The 21,218-nt window shown below is 52.5% G+C and overlaps 1 protein-coding gene across 1 annotated transcript in view; it reads left to right on the forward strand.

Annotated features, from left to right (window-relative positions):
* Positions 1-21,218, forward strand: part of ABCC8 (ATP binding cassette subfamily C member 8) — a 434,375-nt gene that overhangs the window by 123,190 nt on the left and 289,967 nt on the right. Inside the window, exon 8 of the mRNA XM_069768187.1 lies at positions 12,161-12,316. Coding sequence (XP_069624288.1) covers positions 12,161-12,316 — 156 coding nt within the window. The remainder of the gene's footprint in view (positions 1-12,160; positions 12,317-21,218) is intronic.

The following is a 21,218-nucleotide window of genomic DNA, read 5'->3' on the forward strand; positions in this document are numbered from 1 at the left end:
AGATAAATACCACACCCCCCAGAGATCAGCAAATAAATACCACACCCTCCAGAGATCAGCAGATAAATACCACCCCCCCCAGAGATCAGCAGATAAATACCACCACCCCCAGAGATCAGCAGATAAATACCACACCCCCCAGAGATCAGCAAATAAATACCACACCCTCCAGAGATCAGCAGATAAATACCACACCCCCCGAGATCAGCAGATAAATACCACACCCCCTGAGATCAGCAGATAAATACCACACCCCCCAGAGATCAGCAGATAAATACCACCCCCCCCAGAGATCAGCAGATAAATACCACACCCCCAGAGATCAGCAGATAAATACCACGCCCCCCGAGATCAGCAGATAAATACCACACCCCCTGAGATCAGCAGATAAATACCACACCCCCAGAGATCAGCAGATAAATACCACACCCCCCGAGATCAGCAGATAAATACCACACCCCCCAGAGATCAGCAGATAAATACCACACCCCCAGAGATCAGCAGATAAATACCACCCCCCCCAGAGATCAGCAGATAAATACCACACCCCCCAGAGATCAGCAGATAAATACCACACCCCCCAGAGATCAGCAGATAAATACCACACCCTCAGAGATCAGCAGATAAATACCACACCCCCCAGAGATCAGCAAATAAATACCACACCCCCAGAGATCAGCAGATAAATACCACACCCCCCAGAGATCAGCAGATAAATACCACACCCCCAGAGATCAGCAGATAAATACCACACCCCCAGAGATCAGCAGATAAATACCACACCCCCAGAGATCAGCAGATAAATACCACACCCCCAGAGATCAGCAGATAAATTCCACCCCCCCCAGAGATCAGCAGATAAATACCACACCCCCCAGAGATCAGCAAATAAATACCACACCCTCCAGAGATCAGCAGATAAATACCACCCCCCCCAGAGATCAGCAGATAAATACCACCACCCCCAGAGATCAGCAGATAAATACCACACCCCCCAGAGATCAGCAAATAAATACCACACCCTCCAGAGATCAGCAGATAAATACCACACCCCCCGAGATCAGCAGATAAATACCACACCCCCTGAGATCAGCAGATAAATACCACACCCCAGAGATCAGCAGATAAATACCACACCCCCAGAGATCAGCAGATAAATACCACACCCCCAGAGATCAGCAGATAAATACCACACCCCCCGAGATCAGCAGATAAATACCACACCCCCCAGAGATCAGCAGATAAATACCACACCCCCAGAGATCAGCAGATAAATACCACACCCCAGAGATCAGCAGATAAATACCACTCCCCCCAGAGATCAGCAGATAAATACCACACCCCCAGAGATCAGCAGATAAATACCACACCCCCAGAGATCAGCAGATAAATACCACACCCCCCAGAGATCAGCAGATAATTACCACACCCCCTGAGATCAGCAGATAAATACCACACCCCCAGAGATCAGCAGATAATTACCACACCCCCTGAGATCAGCAGATAAATACCACACCCCCAGAGATCAGCAGATAAATACCACACCCCCAGAGATCAGCAGATAAATACCACACCCCCCAGAGATCAGTGGATAAATATCACACCCCCAGAGATCAGCAGATAAATACCACACCCCCAGAGATCAGCAGATAAATACCACACCCCCAGAGATCAGCAGATAAATACCACACCCCCAGAGATCAGCAGATAAATATCACACCCCCAGAGATCAGCAGATAAATACCACACCCCCAGAGATCAGCAGATAAATACCACACCCCCAGAGATCAGCAGATAAATACCACACCCCCAGAGATCAGCAGATAAATACCACACCCCCCCAGAGATCAGCAGATAAATACCACACCCCCAGAGATCAGCAGATAAATACCACACCCCCAGAGATCAGCAGATAAATACCACACCCCAGAGATCAGCAGATAAATACCACACCCCCCAGAGATCAGCAGATAAATACCACACCCCCAGAGATCAGCAGATAAATACCACACCCCCCAGAGATCAGCAGATAAATACCACACCCCCAGAGATCAGCAGATAAATACCACACCCCCCAGAGATCAGCAGATAAATACCACACCCCCAGAGATCAGCAGATAAATACCTCACCCCCCAGAGATCAGCAGATAAATACCCCCCCCCAGAGATCAGCAGATAAATACCACACCCCCAGAGATCAGCAGATAAATACCACACCCCCCAGAGATCAGCAGATAAATACCTCACCCCCCAGAGATCAGCAGATAAATACCCCCCCCCAGAGATCAGCAGATAATTACCACACCCCCAGAGATCAGCAGATAAATACCACACCCCCAGAGATCAGCAGATAAATACCTCACCCCCCAGAGATCAGCAGATAAATACCCCCCCCCAGAGATCAGCAGATAAATACCACACCCCCCGAGATCAGCAGATAAATACCACACCCCCTGAGATCAGCAGATAAATACCACACCCCCTGAGATCAGCAGATAAATACCACACCCCAGAGATCAGCAGATAAATACCACACCCCCCAGAGATCAGCAGATAAATACCACACCCCCCAGAGATCAGCAGATAAATACCACACCCCCAGAGATCAGCAGATAAATACCTCACCCCCCAGAGATCAGCAGATAAATACCACACCCCCCAGAGATCAGCAGATAAATACCACCCCCCCCAGAGATCAGCAGATAAATACCACGCCCCCAGAGATCAGCAGATAAATACCACACCCCCTGAGATCAGCAGATAAATACCACACCCCAGAGATCAGCAGATAAATACCACACCCCCAGAGATCAGCAGATAAATACCCCCCCCCAGAGATCAGCAGATAAATACCCCCCCCCCAGAGATCAGCAGATAAATACCACACCCCCAGAGATCAGCAGATAAATACCCCCCCCCCAGAGATCAGCAGATAAATACCACACCCCCCAGAGATCAGCAGATAAATACCACACCCCCCAGAGATCAGATAAATACCACACCCCCAGAGATCAGCAGATAAATACCACACCCCCCAGAGATCAGCAGATAAATACCACACCCCCCAGAGATCAGATAAATACCACACCCCCAGAGATCAGCAGATAAATACCACACCCCCCAGAGATCAGCAGATAAATACCACGCCCCCCAGAGATCAGCAAATAAATACCACACCCCCCAGAGATCAGCAGATAAATACCACACCCCCCAGAGATCAGCAGATAAATACCACACCCCCCAGAGATCAGCAGATAAATACCACGCCCCCAGAGATCAGCAGATAAATACCACGCCCCCAGAGATCAGCAGATAAATATCACGTTCCTCAGAGATCAGCAGATAAATACCACACCCCCCAGAGATCAGCAGATAAATACCACACACCCCAGAGATCAGCAGATAAATACCACACCCCCAGAGATCAGCAAATAAATACCACACCCCCAGAGATCAGCAGATAAATACCACACCCCCAGAGATCAGCAGATAAATACCACACCCCCAGAGATCAGCAGATAAATACCACACCCCCAGAGATCAGCAGATAAATACCACACCCCCAGAGATCAGCAGATAAATACCACACCCCCCAGAGATCAGCAGATAAATACCACACCCCCAGAGATCAGCAGATAAATACCACACCCCCCAGAGATCAGCAGATAAATACCACACCCCCAGAGATCAGCAGATAAATACCACACCCCCAGAGATCAGCAGATAAATACCACACCCCCAGAGATCAGCAGATAAATACCACACCCCCAGAGATCAGCAGATAAATACCACACCCCCAGAGATCAGCAGATAAATACCACGCCCCCAGAGATCAGCAGATAAATACCACACCCCCAGAGATCAGCAGATAAATACCACGCCCCCAGAGATCAGCAGATAAATACCACGCCCCCAGAGATCAGCAGATAAATACCACACCCCCAGAGATCAGCAGATAAATACCACACCCCCAGAGATCAGCAGATAAATACCACACCCCCAGAGATCAGCAGATAAATACCACACCCCCAGAGATCAGCAGATAAATACCACACCCCCCAGAGATCAGCAGATAAATACCACACCCCCAGAGATCAGCAGATAAATACCACACCCCCAGAGATCAGCAGATAAATACCACACCCCCCAGAGATCAGCAGATAAATACCACACCCCCCAGAGATCAGCAGATAAATACCACACCCCCCAGAGATCAGCAGATAAATACCACACCCCCCAGAGATCAGCAGATAAATACCACACCCCCAGAGATCAGCAGATAAATACCACACCCCCAGAGATCAGCAGATAAATACCACACCCCCCAGAGATCAGCAGATAAATACCACACCCCCAGAGATCAGCAGATAAATACCACACCCCCCAGAGATCAGCAGATAAATACCACACCCCCAGAGATCAGCAGATAAATACCTCACCCCCCAGAGATCAGCAGATAAATACCCCCCCCCAGAGATCAGCAGATAAATACCACACCCCCAGAGATCAGCAGATAAATACCACACCCCCCAGAGATCAGCAGATAAATACCTCACCCCCCAGAGATCAGCAGATAAATACCCCCCCCCAGAGATCAGCAGATAATTACCACACCCCCAGAGATCAGCAGATAAATACCACACCCCCAGAGATCAGCAGATAAATACCTCACCCCCCAGAGATCAGCAGATAAATACCACCCCCCCCAGAGATCAGCAGATAAATACCACACCCCCCGAGATCAGCAGATAAATACCACACCCCCTGAGATCAGCAGATAAATACCACACCCCCTGAGATCAGCAGATAAATACCACACCCCAGAGATCAGCAGATAAATACCACACCCCCCAGAGATCAGCAGATAAATACCACACCCCCAGAGATCAGCAGATAAATACCTCACCCCCCAGAGATCAGCAGATAAATACCACACCCCCCAGAGATCAGCAGATAAATACCACACCCCCCAGAGATCAGAAGACACAAAAGAGAATAGTAAAACCAAAAACACTCAGTTTGAAAAAATGTTGCAGTAATCCGCAAGTGCTAGTAAAAGATGTTAAAAACAGGGTATTTGGTTGATACGTTTTTTGCAAAAAATGTATACTAAGCTGCTCTACCAATCTTCACGGTATACCCTTATCAGAGCAGTCCTAACTAATGTATGCAATCCCTATCTGATGTATTTAAAAACCTGATCATCTGTATATAACCTGTGTGAACAGGGTTCAGAGAGGAAAAATCCATGTGTGCATACAGGGTAGAACAGCTATTGTGCAGATAGCCCAAGAGGAGTGGTGGAACTCCCCAGTCTTGTAGACACAAGAGAACAATTATGGAAACAGGAACACATGGGCTACTTGCACAGTGAACAAGTCTGTAGGATCATGTTCACACACCACCAAGAAACCTGAAGACACAAAAGAGAATAGTAAAACCAAAAACACTCAGTTTGAAAAAATGTTGCAGTAATCCGCAAGTGCTAGTAAAAGATGTTAAAAACAGGGTATTTGGTTGATATACGTTTTTTGCAAAAAATGTATACTAAGCTGCTCTACCAATCTTCACGGTATACCCTTATCAGAGCAGTCCTAACTAATGTATGCAATCCCTATCTGATGTATTTAAAAACCTGATCATCTGTATATAACCTGTGTGAACAGGGTTCAGAGAGGAAAAATCCATGTGTGCATACAGGGTAGAACAGCTTTTGTGCAGATAGCCCAAGAGGAGTGGTGGAACTCCCCAGTCTTGTAGACACGAGAACAATTATGGAAACAGGAACACATGGGCTACTTGCACAGTGAACAAGTCTGTAGGATCATGTTCACACACCACCAAGAAACCTGAAGACACAAAAGAGAATAGTAAAACCAAAAACACTCAGTTTGAAAAAATGTTGCAGTAATCCGCAAGTGCTAGTAAAAGATGTTAAAAACAGGGTATTTGGTTGATACGTTTTTTGCAAAAAATGTATACTAAGCTGCTCTACCAATCTTCACGGTATACCCTTATCAGAGCAGTCCTAACTAATGTATGCAATCCCTATCTGATGTATTTAAAAACCTGATCATCTGTATATAACCTGTGTGAACAGGGTTCAGAGAGGAAAAATCCATGTGTGCATACAGGGTAGAACAGCTTTTGTGCAGATAGCCCAAGAGGAGTGGTGGAACTCCCCAGTCTTGTAGACACAAGAGAACAATTATGGAAACAGGAACACATGGGCTACTTGCACAGTGAACAAGTCTGTAGGATCATGTTCACACACCACCAAGAAACCTGAAGACACAAAAGAGAATAGTAAAACCAAAAACACTCAGTTTGAAAAAATGTTGCAGTAATCCGCAAGTGCTAGTAAAAGATGTTAAAAACAGGGTATTTGGTTGATACGTTTTTTGCAAAAAATGTATACTAAGCTGCTCTACCAATCTTCACGGTATACCCTTATCAGAGCAGTCCTAACTAATGTATGCAATCCCTATCTGATGTATTTAAAAACCTGATCATCTGTATATTACCTGTGTGAACAGGGTTCAGAGAGGAAAAATCCATGTGTGCATACAGGGCAGAACAGCTATTGTGCAGACATGTGTTCCTCCTACCCCCAGAGATCAGCAGATAAATACCACAACCCCCAGAGATCAGCAGATAAATACCACACCCCCAGAGATCAGCAGATAAATACCACACCCCCCAGAGATCAGCGGATAAATACCACGCCCCCAGAGATCAGCAGATAAATACCACGCCCCCAGAGATCAGCAGATAAATACCACACCCCCCAGAGATCAGCAGATAAATACCACACCCCCTGAGATCAGCAGATAAATACCACACCCCCAGAGATCAGCAGATAAATACCACACCCCCAGAGATCAGCAGATAAATACCACACCCCCCAGAGATCAGCAGATAAATACCACACCCCCCAGAGATCAGCAGATAAATACCACACCCCCCAGAGATCAGCAGATAAATACCACACCCGCAGAGATCAGCAGATAAATACCACACCCCCAGAGATCAGTGGATAAATATCACCCCCCCCCCCAGAGATCAGCAGATAAATACCACCCCCCAGAGATCAGCAGATAAATACCACACCCCCCAGAGATCAGCAGATAATTACCACACCCCCAGAGATCAGCAGATAAATACCACCCCCAGAGATCAGCAGATAAATACCACACCCCCCAGAGATCAGCAGATAATTACCACACCCCCAGAGATCAGCAGATAAATACCACACCCCCAGAGATCAGCAGATAAATACCACACCCCCCAGAGATCAGCAGATAAATACCTCACCCCCCAGAGATCAGCAGATAAATACCACGCCCTCCAGAGATCAGCAGATAAATACCACACCCCCAGAGATCAGCAGATAAATACCACCCCCCCCAGAGATCAGCAGATAAATACCACACCCCCCAGAGATCAGCAGATAAATACCACACCCCCAGAGATCAGCAGATAAATACCACACCCCCCAGAGATCAGCGGATAAATACCACGCCCCCAGAGATCAGCAGATAAATACCACGCCCCCAGAGATCAGCAGATAAATACCACACCCCCAGAGATCAGCAGATAAATACCACACCCCCCAGAGATCAGCAGATAAATACCACACCCCCAGAGATCAGCAGATAAATACCACCCCCAGAGATCAGCAGATAAATACCACACCCCCCAGAGATCAGCAGATAAATACCTCACCCCCCAGAGATCAGCAGATAAATACCACGCCCTCCAGAGATCAGCAGATAAATACCACACCCCCAGAGATCAGCAGATAAATACCACCCCCCCCCAGAGATCAGCAGATAAATACCACACCCCCCAGAGATCAGCAGATAAATACCACACCCCCAGAGATCAGCAGATAAATACCACACCCCCAGAGATCAGATAAATACCACACCCCCAGAGATCAGCAGATAAATACCACACCCCCAGAGATCAGCAGATAAATACCACACCCCCAGAGATCAGCAGATAAATACCACACCCCCCAGAGATCAGCAGATAAATACCACACCCCCCAGAGATCAGCGGATAAATACCACGCCCCCAGAGATCAGCAGATAAATACCACGCCCCCAGAGATCAGCAGATAAATACCACACCCCCAGAGATCAGCAGATAAATACCACACCCCCCAGAGATCAGCAGATAAATACCACACCCCCCAGAGATCAGCAGATAAATACCACACCCCCCAGAGATCAGCAGATAAATACCACACCCCCCAGAGATCAGCAGATAAATACCACACCCGCAGAGATCAGCAGATAAATACCACACCCCCAGAGATCAGTGGATAAATATCACCCCCCCCCCAGAGATCAGCAGATAAATACCACCCCCCAGAGATCAGCAGATAAATACCACACCCCCCAGAGATCAGCAGATAATTACCACACCCCCAGAGATCAGCAGATAAATACCACCCCCAGAGATCAGCAGATAAATACCACCCCCCCCAGAGATCAGCAGATAAATACCACGCCCCCAGAGATCAGCAGATAAATACCACGCCCCCAGAGATCAGCAGATAAATACCACACCCCCAGAGATCAGCAGATAAATACCACCCCCAGAGATCAGCAGATAAATACCACACCCCCCAGAGATCAGCAGATAATTACCACACCCCCCAGAGATCAGCAGATAAATACCACACCCCCCAGAGATCAGCAGATAAATACCACACCCCCCAGAGATCAGCAGATAAATACCTCACCCCCCAGAGATCAGCAGATAAATACCACGCCCTCCAGAGATCAGCAGATAAATACCACACCCCCAGAGATCAGCAGATAAATACCACCCCCCCCAGAGATCAGCAGATAAATACCACACCCCCCAGAGATCAGCAGATAAATACCACACCCCCAGAGATCAGCAGATAAATACCACACCCCCCAGAGATCAGCGGATAAATACCACGCCCCCAGAGATCAGCAGATAAATACCACGCCCCCAGAGATCAGCAGATAAATACCACACCCCCAGAGATCAGCAGATAAATACCACACCCCCCAGAGATCAGCAGATAAATACCACACCCCCAGAGATCAGCAGATAAATACCACCCCCAGAGATCAGCAGATAAATACCACACCCCCCAGAGATCAGCAGATAAATACCTCACCCCCCAGAGATCAGCAGATAAATACCACGCCCTCCAGAGATCAGCAGATAAATACCACACCCCCAGAGATCAGCAGATAAATACCACCCCCCCCCAGAGATCAGCAGATAAATACCACACCCCCCAGAGATCAGCAGATAAATACCACACCCCCAGAGATCAGCAGATAAATACCACACCCCCAGAGATCAGCAGATAAATACCACACCCCCAGAGATCAGATAAATACCACACCCCCAGAGATCAGCAGATAAATACCACACCCCCAGAGATCAGCAGATAAATACCACACCCCCAGAGATCAGCAGATAAATACCACACCCCCCAGAGATCAGCGGATAAATACCACACCCTCCAGAGATCAGCAGATAAATACCACACCCCCCAGAGATCAGCAGATAAATACCACACCCCCCAGAGATCAGCAGATAAATACCACGCCCCCAGAGATCAGCAGATAAATACCACGCCCCCAGAGATCAGCAGATAAATACCACACCCCCCAGAGATCAGCAGATAAATACCACACCCCCCAGAGATCAGCAGATAAATACCACACCCCCCCAGAGATCAGATAAATACCACGCCCCCAGAGATCAGCAGATAAATACCACCCCCCAGAGATCAGCAGATAAATACCACGCCCCCAGAGATCAGCAGATAATTACCACACCCCCAGAGATCAGCAAATAAATACCACACCCCCAGAGATCAGCAGATAAATACCACGCCCCCAGAGATCAGCAGATAAATACCACGCCCCCAGAGATCAGCGGATAAATACCACACCCCCCAGAGATCAGCAGATAAATACCACACCCCCCAGAGATCAGCAGATAAATACCACACCCCCCCAGAGATCAGCAGATAAATACCACACCCCCAGAGATCAGCAGATAAATACCCCCCCCCCCCCCACAGATCAGCAGATAAATACCACACCCCCAGAGATCAGCAGATAAATACCACGCCCCCAGAGATCAGTGGATAAATATCACCCCCCCCCCCCAGAGATCAGCAGATAAATACCACACCCCCAGAGATCAGCAGATAAATACCACCCCCCCCCCCCCCCCCCCAGAGATCAGCAGATAAATACCGTGCTCCCTGGAGCTTTTCCACCTTTTCCCACATATCAGGCTTCAAACATAAAGATACCAAATGTAAATTTTTGGTGAAGAATCAACAACAAGTGGAACACAATTGTGAAGTTGAATGAAATTTATTGGTTATTTTAAATTTTTGTGGAAATTCAAAACTGAACAGTGGGGCGTGCAATATTATTCGGCCCCTGTAACTTAATACTTTGTTGCGCCCCTTTTGCTGCGATTACAAGTCTCTTGGGGTTTGTCTCTATCAGTTTTGTACATCGAGAGACTGAAATTCTCGCCCGTTCTTCTTGGCAAACAGCTCGAGCTCAGTGAGGTTGATGGAGATCGTTTGTGAACAGCAGTTTTCAGCTCTTTCCACAGATTCTCCATTGGATTGAGGTCTGGACTCTGACTTGGCCATTCTAACACCTGGATACGTTTATTTGTGAACCATTCCATTGTAGATTTTGCTTTATGTTTGGGATCATTGTCTTGTTGGAAGACAAATCTCCGTCCCAGTCTCAGGTCTTTTGCAGACTCCAACAGGTTTTCATAAAGAATGGTCCTGTATTTGGCTCCATCCATCTTCCCATCAATTTTATCCATCTTCCCTGTCCCTACTGAAGAAAAGCAGGCCCAAACCATGATGCTGCCACCACCATGTTTGACAGTGGGGATGGTGTGTTCAGGGTGATGAGCTGTGTTGCCTTTACGCCAAACATATCATGTGGCATTGTTGCCAAAAAGTTCTATTTTGGCTTCATCTGACCAGAGCACCTTCTTCCACATGTTTGGTGTCTCCCAGGAGGCTTGTTCCATGCTTTAATCGGCACTTTTTATGGATATCTTTGAGAAATGTCTTTCTTCTTGCCACTCTTCCATAAAGGCCAGATTTGTGCAGTGTACGACTGATTGTTGTCCTATGGACTGACTGTCCCACCTCAGCTGTAGATCTCTGCAGTTCATCCAGAGTGATCATGGGTCTCTTGGCTGCATCTCTGATCAGTCTTCTCCTTGTTTGAGATGAAAGTTTAGATGGACGGCCGGGTCTTGGTAGATTTGCAGTGGTATGATGCTCGTTCCATTTCAATATGATCGCTTGCACAGTGCTCCTTCTGATGTTTAAAGTTTTGGAAATCATTTTGTATCCAAATCTGGCTTTAAACATCTCCCCAACAGTATCACGGAGCTGCCTGTTGTGTTCCTTGGTCTTCATGATGCTCTCGGTGCTTCATACAGACCCCTGAGACTATCACAGAGCAGGTGCATTTATACGGAGACTTGATTACACACAGGTGGATTATATTTATCATCATTAGGGATTTAGGACGACATTGGATCATTCAGAGATCCACAATGAACTTCTGCACTGAAAGTAAAGGGGCCGAATAATATTGTACGCCCCACTGTTCAGTTTTTGAATTTACACAAAAATTTAAAAAAAACAATAAATTTCGATCAACTTCACAATTGTGTTCCACTTGTTTCTTCACCAAAAATGTACATTTGGTATCTTTATGTTTGAAGCGTGATATGTGGGAAAAGGATGAAAAGTTCTAGGGGGCCGAATACTTTCGCAAGGCACTGTAAATACCACTTCCCCAGAGATCAGCAGATAAATACCGTGACCCCCTGAGATCGGGATAAATACCGCACCCCCCAGAGATCAGTGAATAAATACCGCACCCCCCAGAGATCAGTGAATAAATACCGCACCCCCCAGATATCAGCAGCGTCATTATTGGGGATAATCTTGTCGGCCTCGTAGATCGCTCCCATTTCTCACCCCCTTTGTGCCCCCCTCCTCCCTCTCTCCCCGCATACTTGACTACATCTGCTCCTTTCTGGCTTTGGGATGCTGGGAGTTGTGGTGATTTAACTATTTCTACTGCTTGTGTTTCCGCAGACCAAGATCTACAATAAGATCATGCATTTGTCCACTTCCAACCTGTCCATGGGGGAGATGACGTCCGGCCAGATCTGTAACCTCGTGGCCATCGACACCAATCAGCTCATGTGGTTCTTCTTCCTGTGCCCCAATCTCTGGGCCATGCCTGTGCAGGTGCAGCAGATGGGGGACCCTAACCCTAATCACCCCACACCCGAAACCTCCGAGAGCCTGGGTGACTCCCCACAATCATCCCACACCCGAAACCTCTGAGAGCCTGGGTGACACCCCACAATCGCCCCACACCCGAAACCTCTGAGAGCCTGAGTGACACCCCACAATCACCCCACACCCGAAACCTCTGAGAGCCTGGGTGACACCCCACAATCACCCCACACCCGAAACCTCTGAGAGCCTGGGTGACTCCCCACAATCATCCCACACCCGAAACCTCCGAGAGCCTGGGTGACTCCCCACAATCACCCCACACCCGAAACCTCTGAGAGCCTGGGTGACTCCCCACAATTACCCCACACCCGAAACCTCTGAGAGCCTGAGTGACACCCCACAATCATCCCACACCCGAAACCTCTGAGAGCCTGGGTGACTCCCCACAATCATCCCACACCCGAAACCTCTGAGAGCCTGGGTGACTCCCCACAATCATCCCACACCCGAAACCTCTGAGAGCCTGGGTGACTCCCAACAATCATCCCACACCCGAAACCTCTGAGAGCCTGGGTGACTCCCCACAATCATCCCACACCCGAAACCTCTGAGAGCCTGGGTGACTCCCCACAATCATCCCACACCCGAAACCTCTGAGAGCCTGGGTGACTCCCCACAATCACCCACCACCCGAAACCTCTGAGAGCCTGGGTGACTCCCCACAATCATCCTACACCCGAAACCTCTGAGAGCCTGAGTGACTCCCCACAATCACCCCACACCTGAAACCTCTGAGAGCCTGAGTGACTCCCCACAATCACCCCACACCCGAAACCTCCGAGAGCCTGGGTGACACCCCACAATCATCCCACACCCGAAACCTCTGAGAGCCTGAGTGACACCCCACAATCATCCCACACCCGAAACCTCTGAGAGCCTGGGTGACACCCCACAATCACCCCACACCCGAAACCTCCGAGAGCCTGGGTGACACCCCACAATCATCCCACACCCGAAACCTCTGAGAGCCTGAGTGACACCCCACAATCATCCCACACCCGAAACCTCTGAGAGCCTGGGTGACTCCCCACAATTATCCCACACCCAAAACCTCTGAGAGCCTGAGTGACACCCCACAATCATCCCACACCCGAAACCTCTGAGAGCCTGGGTGACACCCCACAATCACCCCACACCCGAAACCTCCGAGAGCCTGGGTGACTCCCCACAATCATCCCACACCCGAAACCTCTGAGAGCCTGGGTGACTCCCCACAATCATCCCACACCCGAAACCTCTGAGAGCCTGGGTGACTCCCCACAATCACCCCACACCCGAAATCTCCGAGAGCCTGGGTGACTCCCCACAATCATCCCACACCCGAAACCTCTGAGAGCCTGAGTGACTCCCCACAATCACCCCACACCCGAAACCTCTGAGAGCCTGAGTGACTCCCCACAATCACCTCACACCCGAAACCTCCGAGAGCCTGGGTGACTCCCCACAATCACCTCACACCCGAAACCTCCGAGAGCCTGGGTGACTCCCCACAATCATCCCACACCCGAAACCTCTGAGAGCCTGGGTGACTCCCCACAATCATCCCACACCCGAAACCTCTGAGAGCCTGAGTGACTCCCCACAATCACCCCACACCCGAAACCTCTGAGAGCCTGAGTGACTCCCCACAATCACCCCACACCCGAAACCTCTGAGAGCCTGAGTGACTCCCCACAATCATCCCACACCCGAAACCTCTGAGAGCCTGGGTGACACCCCACAATCATCCCACACCCGAAACCTCTGAGAGCCTGAGTGACTCCCCACAATCACCCCACACCCGAAACCTCTGAGAGCCTGGGTGACTCCCCACAATCACCCCACACCCGAAATCTCAGAGAGCCTGGGTGACTCCCCACAATCATCCCACACCCGAAACCTCTGAGAGCCTGAGTGACTCCCCACAATCACCCCACACCCGAAACCTCTGAGAGCCTGAGTGACTCCCCACAATCACCCCACACCCGAAACCTCCGAGAGCCTGGGTGACTCCCCACAATCATCCCACACCCGAAACCTCTGAGAGCCTGGGTGACTCCCCACAATCATCCCACACCCGAAGCCTCTGAGAGCCTGAGTGACTCCCCACAATCACCCCACACCCGAAACCTCTGAGAGCCTGAGTGACTCCCCACAATCACCCCACACCCGAAACCTCTGAGAGCCTGGGTGACTCCCCACAATCACCCCACACCCGAAACCTCTGAGAGCCTGAGTGACTCCCCACAATCACCCCACACCCGAAACCTCTGAGAGCCTGAGTGACTCCCCACAATCACCCCACACCCGAAACCTCTGAGAGCCTGAGTGACTCCCCACAATCACCCCACACCCGAAACCTCTGAGAGCCTGGGTGACTCCCCACAATCACCCCACACCCGAAACCTCTGAGAGCCTGAGTGACTCCCCACAATCACCCCACACCCGAAACCTCTGAGAGCCTGAGTGACTCCCCACAATCATCCCACACCCGAAACCTCTGAGAGCCTGGGTGACTCCCCACAATCATCCCACACCCGAAACCTCTGAGAGCCTGGGTGACTCCCCACAATCACCCCACACCCAAAACCTCCGAGAGCCTGGGTGACTCCCCACAATCACCCCACACCCGAAACCTCTGAGAGCCTGAGTGACTCCCCACAATCACCCCACACCCGAAACCTCTGAGAGCCTGGGTGACTCCCCACAATCATCCCACACCCGAAACCTCTGAGAGCCTGAGTGACTCCCCACAATCACCCCACACCCGAAACCTCTGAGAGCCTGGGTGACTCCCCACAATCACCCCACACCCGAAATCTCAGAGAGCCTGGGTGACTCCCCACAATCATCCCACACCCGAAACCTCTGAGAGCCTGAGTGACTCCCCACAATCACCCCACACCCGAAACCTCTGAGAGCCTGAGTGACTCCCCACAATCACCCCACACCCGAAACCTCCGAGAGCCTGGGTGACTCCCCACAATCATCCCACACCCGAAACCTCTGAGAGCCTGGGTGACTCCCCACAATCATCCCACACCCGAAACCTCTGAGAGCCTGAGTGACTCCCCACAATCACCCCACACCCGAAACCTCTGAGAGCCTGAGTGACTCCCCACAATCACCCCACACCCGAAACCTCTGAGAGCCTGGGTGACACCCCACAATCATCCCACACCCGAAACCTCTGAGAGCCTGGGTGACTCCCCACAATCCTCCCACACCCGAAACCTCTGAGAGCCTGGGTGACTCCCCACAATCACCCCACACCCAAAACCTCCGAAAGCCTGGGTGACTCCCCACAATCACCCCACACCCGAAACCTCTGAGAGCCTGAGTGACTCCCCACAATCACCCCACACCCGAAACCTCTGAGAGCCTGGGTGACTCCCCACAATCATCCCACACCCGAAACCTCTGAGAGCATGGGTGACTCCCCACAATCATCCCACACCCGAAACCTCTGAGAGCCTGGGTGACACCCCACAATCATCCCACACCCGAAACCTCTGAGAACCTGGGTGACTCCCCTTAATCGAAACCTCCGAGAGCCTGGGTGACTCCCCACAATCATCCCACACCCGAAACCTCTGAGAGCCTGGGTGACTCCCCACAATCACCCCACACCCGAAATCTCCGAGAGCCTGGGTGACTCCCCACAATCATCCCACACCCGAAACCTCTGAGAGCCTGGGTGACACCCCACAATCATCCCACACCCGAAACCTCTGAGAACCTGGGTGACACCCCACAATCACCCCACACCCGAAACCTCTGAGAGCCTGGGTGACACCCCACAATCATCCCACACCCGAAACATCTGAGAGCCTGGGTGACTCCCCACAGTCACCCCACACCCGAAACCTCCGAGAGCCTGGGTGACTCCCCACAATCACCCCACACCCGAAACATCTGAGAGCCTGGGTGACTCCCCACAATCATCCCACACCCGAAACATCTGAGAGCCTGGGTGACTCCCCACAGTCACCCCACACCCGAAACCTCCGAGAGCCTGGGTAACTCCCCACAATCACCCCACACCCGAAACCTCTGAGAGCCTGAGTGACACCCCACAATCACCCCACACCCGAAACCTCTGAGAGCCTGGGTGACACCCCACAATCACCCCACACCCGAAACCTCTGAGAGCCTGAGTGACACCCCACAATCACCCCACACCCGAAACCTCTGAGAGCCTGGGTGTCTCCCCACAATCATCCCACACCCAAAACCTCTGAGAGCCTGGGTGACACCCCACAATCATCCCACACCCGAAACCTCTGAGAGCCTGGGTGACTCCCCACAGCCGAAACCTCCGAGAGTCTGGGTGACTCCCCACAATCACCCCACACCGGAAACCTCCGAGAGCCTGGGTGACTCCCCACAGTCACCCCACACCCGAAACCTCTGAGAGCCTGGGTGTCTCCCCACAATCACCCAACACCCAAAACCTCTGAGAGCCTGGGTGACTCCCCACAATCATCCCACACCCGAAACCATCGAGAGCCTGGGTGACACCCCACAATCATCCCACACCCGAAACCTCTGAGAGCCTGGGTGACTCCCCACAATTACCCCACACCCGAAACCTCTGAAAGCCTGGGTGACTCCCCACAATCACCCCACACCCGAAACCTCCGAGAGCCTGGGTGTCTCCCAACAATCACCCCACACCCGAAACCTCCGAGAGTCTGGGTGACTCCCCACAGCCGAAACCTCCGAGAGTCTGTGTGACTCCCCACAGTCACCCCACACCCGAAACCTCCGAGAGTCTGGGTGACTCCCCACAATCACCCCACACCCGAAACCTCCGAGAGTCTGGGTGACTCCCCACAATCACCCCACACCCGAAATCTCCGAGAGTCTGGGTGACTCCCCACAGTCACCCCACACCCGAAACCTCTGAGAGCCTGGATGACTCCCCACAATCACCCCACACCCGAAACCTCCGAGAGTCTGGGTGACTCCCCACAATCACCCCACACCCGAAACCTCCGAGAGCCTGGGTGTCTCCCAACAATCACCCCACACCCGAAACCTCCGAGAGTCTGGGTGACTCCCCAGAGTCACCCCACACCCGAAACCTCCGAGAGCCTGGGTGACTCCCCACAATCACCCCACACCCGAAACCTCCGAGAGTCTGGGTGACTCCCCACACCCACAGTCACCCCACACCCGAAACCTCCGAGAGCCTGGGTGACTCCCCACAATCACCCCACACCCGAAACCTCCGAGAGTGTGGGTGACTCCCCACAGTCACCCCACACCCGAAACCTCCGAGAGCCTGGGTGACTCCCCACAATCACCCCACACCCGAAACCTCCGAGAGTCTGGGTGACTCCCCACAGTCACCCCACACCCGAAACCTCCGAGAGCCTGGGTGACTCCCCACAGTCACCCCACACCCGAAACCTCCGAGAGTCTGGGTGACACCCCAATATCACCCCACACCCGAAACCTCTGAGAGCCTGGGTGTCTCCCCACAATCATCCCACACCCAAAACCTCCGAGAGCCTGGGTGACTCCCCACAGCCGAAACCTCCGAGAGTCTGGGTGACTCCCCACAATTACCCCACACCCGAAACCTCTGAGAGCCTGGGTGTCTCCCCACAATCACCCAACACCCAAAATCTCTGAGAGCCTGGGTGACTCCCCACAATCATCCCACACCCGAAACCTCTGAGAGCCTGGGTGACTCCCCACAATTACCCCACACCCGAAACCTCTGAGAGCCTGGGTGACTCCCCACAGCCGAAACCTCCGAGAGTCTGGGTGACACCCCACAATCATCCCACACCCGAAACCTTTGAGAGCCTGGGTGACTCCCCACAATCACCCAGCACCCAAAACCTCTGAGAGCCTGGGTGACTCCCCACAATCATCCCACACCCGAAACCTCTGAGAACCTGGGTGACTCCCCACAATTACCCCACACCCGAAACCTCTGAGAGCCTGGGTGACTCCCCACCGTCACCCCACACCCGAAACCTCCGAGAGCCTGTGTGACACCCCACAATCATCCCACACCCGAAACCTCTGAGAGCCTGGGTGACTCCCCACAATTACCCCACACCCGAAACCTCTGAGAGCCTGGGTGACTCCCCACAGCCGAAACCTCCGAGAGTCTGTGTGACTCCCCACCGTCACCCCACACCCGAAACCTCCGAGAGTCTGGGTGACTCCCCACAATCACCCCACACCCGAAACCTCCGAGAGTCTGGGTGACTCCCCACAATCACCCCACACCCGAAACCTCTGAGAGTCTGGGTGACTCCCCACAGTCACCCCACACCCGAAACCTCTGAGAGCCTGGGTGACTCCCCACAATCACCCCACACCCGAAACCTCCGAGAGCCTGGGTGTCCCCCAACAATCACCCCACACCCGAAACCTCCGAGAGCCTGGGTGACTCCCCACAATCACCCCACACCCGAAACCTCCGAGAGTCTGGGTGACTCCCCAGTCACCCCACACCCGAAACCTCCGAGAGCCTGGGTGACTCCCCACAATCACCCCACACCCGAAACCTCCGAGAGTCTGGGTGACTCCCCACAGTCACCCCACACCCGAAACCTCCGAGAGCCTGGGTGACTCCCCACAATCACCCCACACCCGAAACCTCCAAGAGTCTGGGTGACACCCCAATATCACCCCACACCCGAAACCTCTGAGAGCCTGGGTGACACCCCAATATCACCCCACACCCGAAACCTCCGAGAGTCTGGGTGACACCCCAATATCACCCCACACCCGAAACCTCTGAGAGCCTGGGTGACACCCCAATATCACCCCACACCCGAATCCTCCGAGAGTCTGGGTGACACCCCAATATCACCCCACACCCGAAACCTCCGAGAGTCTGGGTGACACCCCAATATCACCCCACACCCGAAACCTCCGAGAGTCTGGGTGACACCCCAATATCACCCCACACCCGAAACCTCTGAGAGCCTGGGTGACTCCCCACAATCGAATCCTCCGAGAGCCTGGGTGACTCCCCACAATCACCCCACACCCGAAACCTCCGAGAGTCTGGGTGACACCCCAATATCACCCCACACCCGAAACCTCTGAGAGCCTGGGTGACTCCCCACAATCACCCCACACCCGAAACCTCCGAGAGTCTGGGTGACATTCCACAATCACCCCACACCCGAAACCTCTGAGAGACTGGGTGACTCCCCACAATCACCCCACACCCGAAACCTCTGAGAGCCTGGGTGACTCCCCACAATCACCCCACACCCGAAACCTCCGAGAGCCTGGGTGACTCCCCACAATCACCCCACACCCGAAACCTCCGAGAGCCTGGGTGACTCCCCACAATCACCCCACACCCGAAACCTCTGAGAGCCTGGGTGACTCCCCACAATTACCACACACCCGAAACCTCCGAGAGCCTGGGTGACTCCCCACAATCGAAACCTCTGAGAGCCTGGGTGACTCCCCACATTCACCCCACACCCGAAACCTCCGAGAGTCTGGGTGACACCCCAATATCACCCCACACCCGAAACCTCTGAGAGCCTGGGTGACTCCCCACAATCACCCCACACCCGAAACCTCCGAGAGTCTGGGTGACACCCCACACCCGAAACCTCCGATAGCCTGGATGACTCCCCACAATCACCCCACACCCGAAACCTCCGAGAGCCTGGGTGACTCCCCACAATCACCCCACACCCGAAACCTCTGAGAGCCTGGGTGACTCCCCACAATCACCCCACACCCGAAACCTCTGAGAGCCTGGGTGACTCCCCACAATCACCCCACACCCGAAACCTCCGATAGCCTGGGTGACTCCCCACAATCACCCCACACCCGAAACTTCCGAGAGTCTGGGTGACACCCCACACCCGAAACCTCCGATAGCCTGGGTGACTCCCCACAATCACCCCACACCCGAAACCTCCGAGAGCCTGGGTGACACCCCACAATCACCCCACACCCGAAACCTCCGATAGCCTGGGTGACACCCCACAATCACCCCACACCCGAAACCTCCGAGAGCCTGAGTGACACCCCACAATCATCCCACACCCGAAACCTCTGAGAGCCTGGGTGACTCCCCACAATCATCCCACACCCGAAACCTCTGAGAGCCTGGGTGACTCCCCACAATCACCCCACACCCGAAACCTCTGAGAGCCTGGGTGACACCCCACAATCATCCCACACCCGAAACCTCTGAGAGCCTGGGTGACTCCCCACAATCATCCCACACCCGAAACCTCTGAGAGCATGGGTGACTCCCCACAATCACCCCACACCCGAAATCTCCGAGAGCCTGGGTGACTCCCCACAATCATCCCACACCCGAAACCTCTGAGAGCCTGAGTGACTCCCCACAATCACCCCACACCCGAAACCTCTGAGAGCCTGAGTGACTCCCCACAATCACCCCACACCCGAAACCTCCGAGAGCCTGGGTGACTCCCCACAATCATCCCACACCCGAAACCTCTGAGAGCCTGGGTGACTCCCCACAATCATCCCACACCCGAATCCTCTGAGAGCCTGAGTGACTCCCCACAATCACCCCACACCCGAAACCTCTGAGAGCCTGAGTGACTCCCCACAATCACCCCACACCCGAAACCTCTGAGAGCCTGGGTGACACCCCACAATCATCCCACACCCGAAACCTCTGAGAGCCTGGGTGACTCCCCACAATCATCCCACACCCGAAACCTCTGAGAGCCTGGGTGACTCCCCACAATCACCCCACACCCAAAACCTCCGAGAGCCTGGGTGACTCCCCACCGTCACCCCACACCCGAAACCTCTGAGAGCCTGGGTGACTCCCCACAATCACCCAACACCCGAAACCTCCGAGAGTCTGGGTGACTCCCCACAATCATCCCAC

This window comes from Ranitomeya imitator, chromosome 5 (assembly GCF_032444005.1).
Source record: "Ranitomeya imitator isolate aRanImi1 chromosome 5, aRanImi1.pri, whole genome shotgun sequence".
Classification (NCBI taxonomy): Eukaryota; Metazoa; Chordata; class Amphibia; order Anura; family Dendrobatidae; genus Ranitomeya; species Ranitomeya imitator.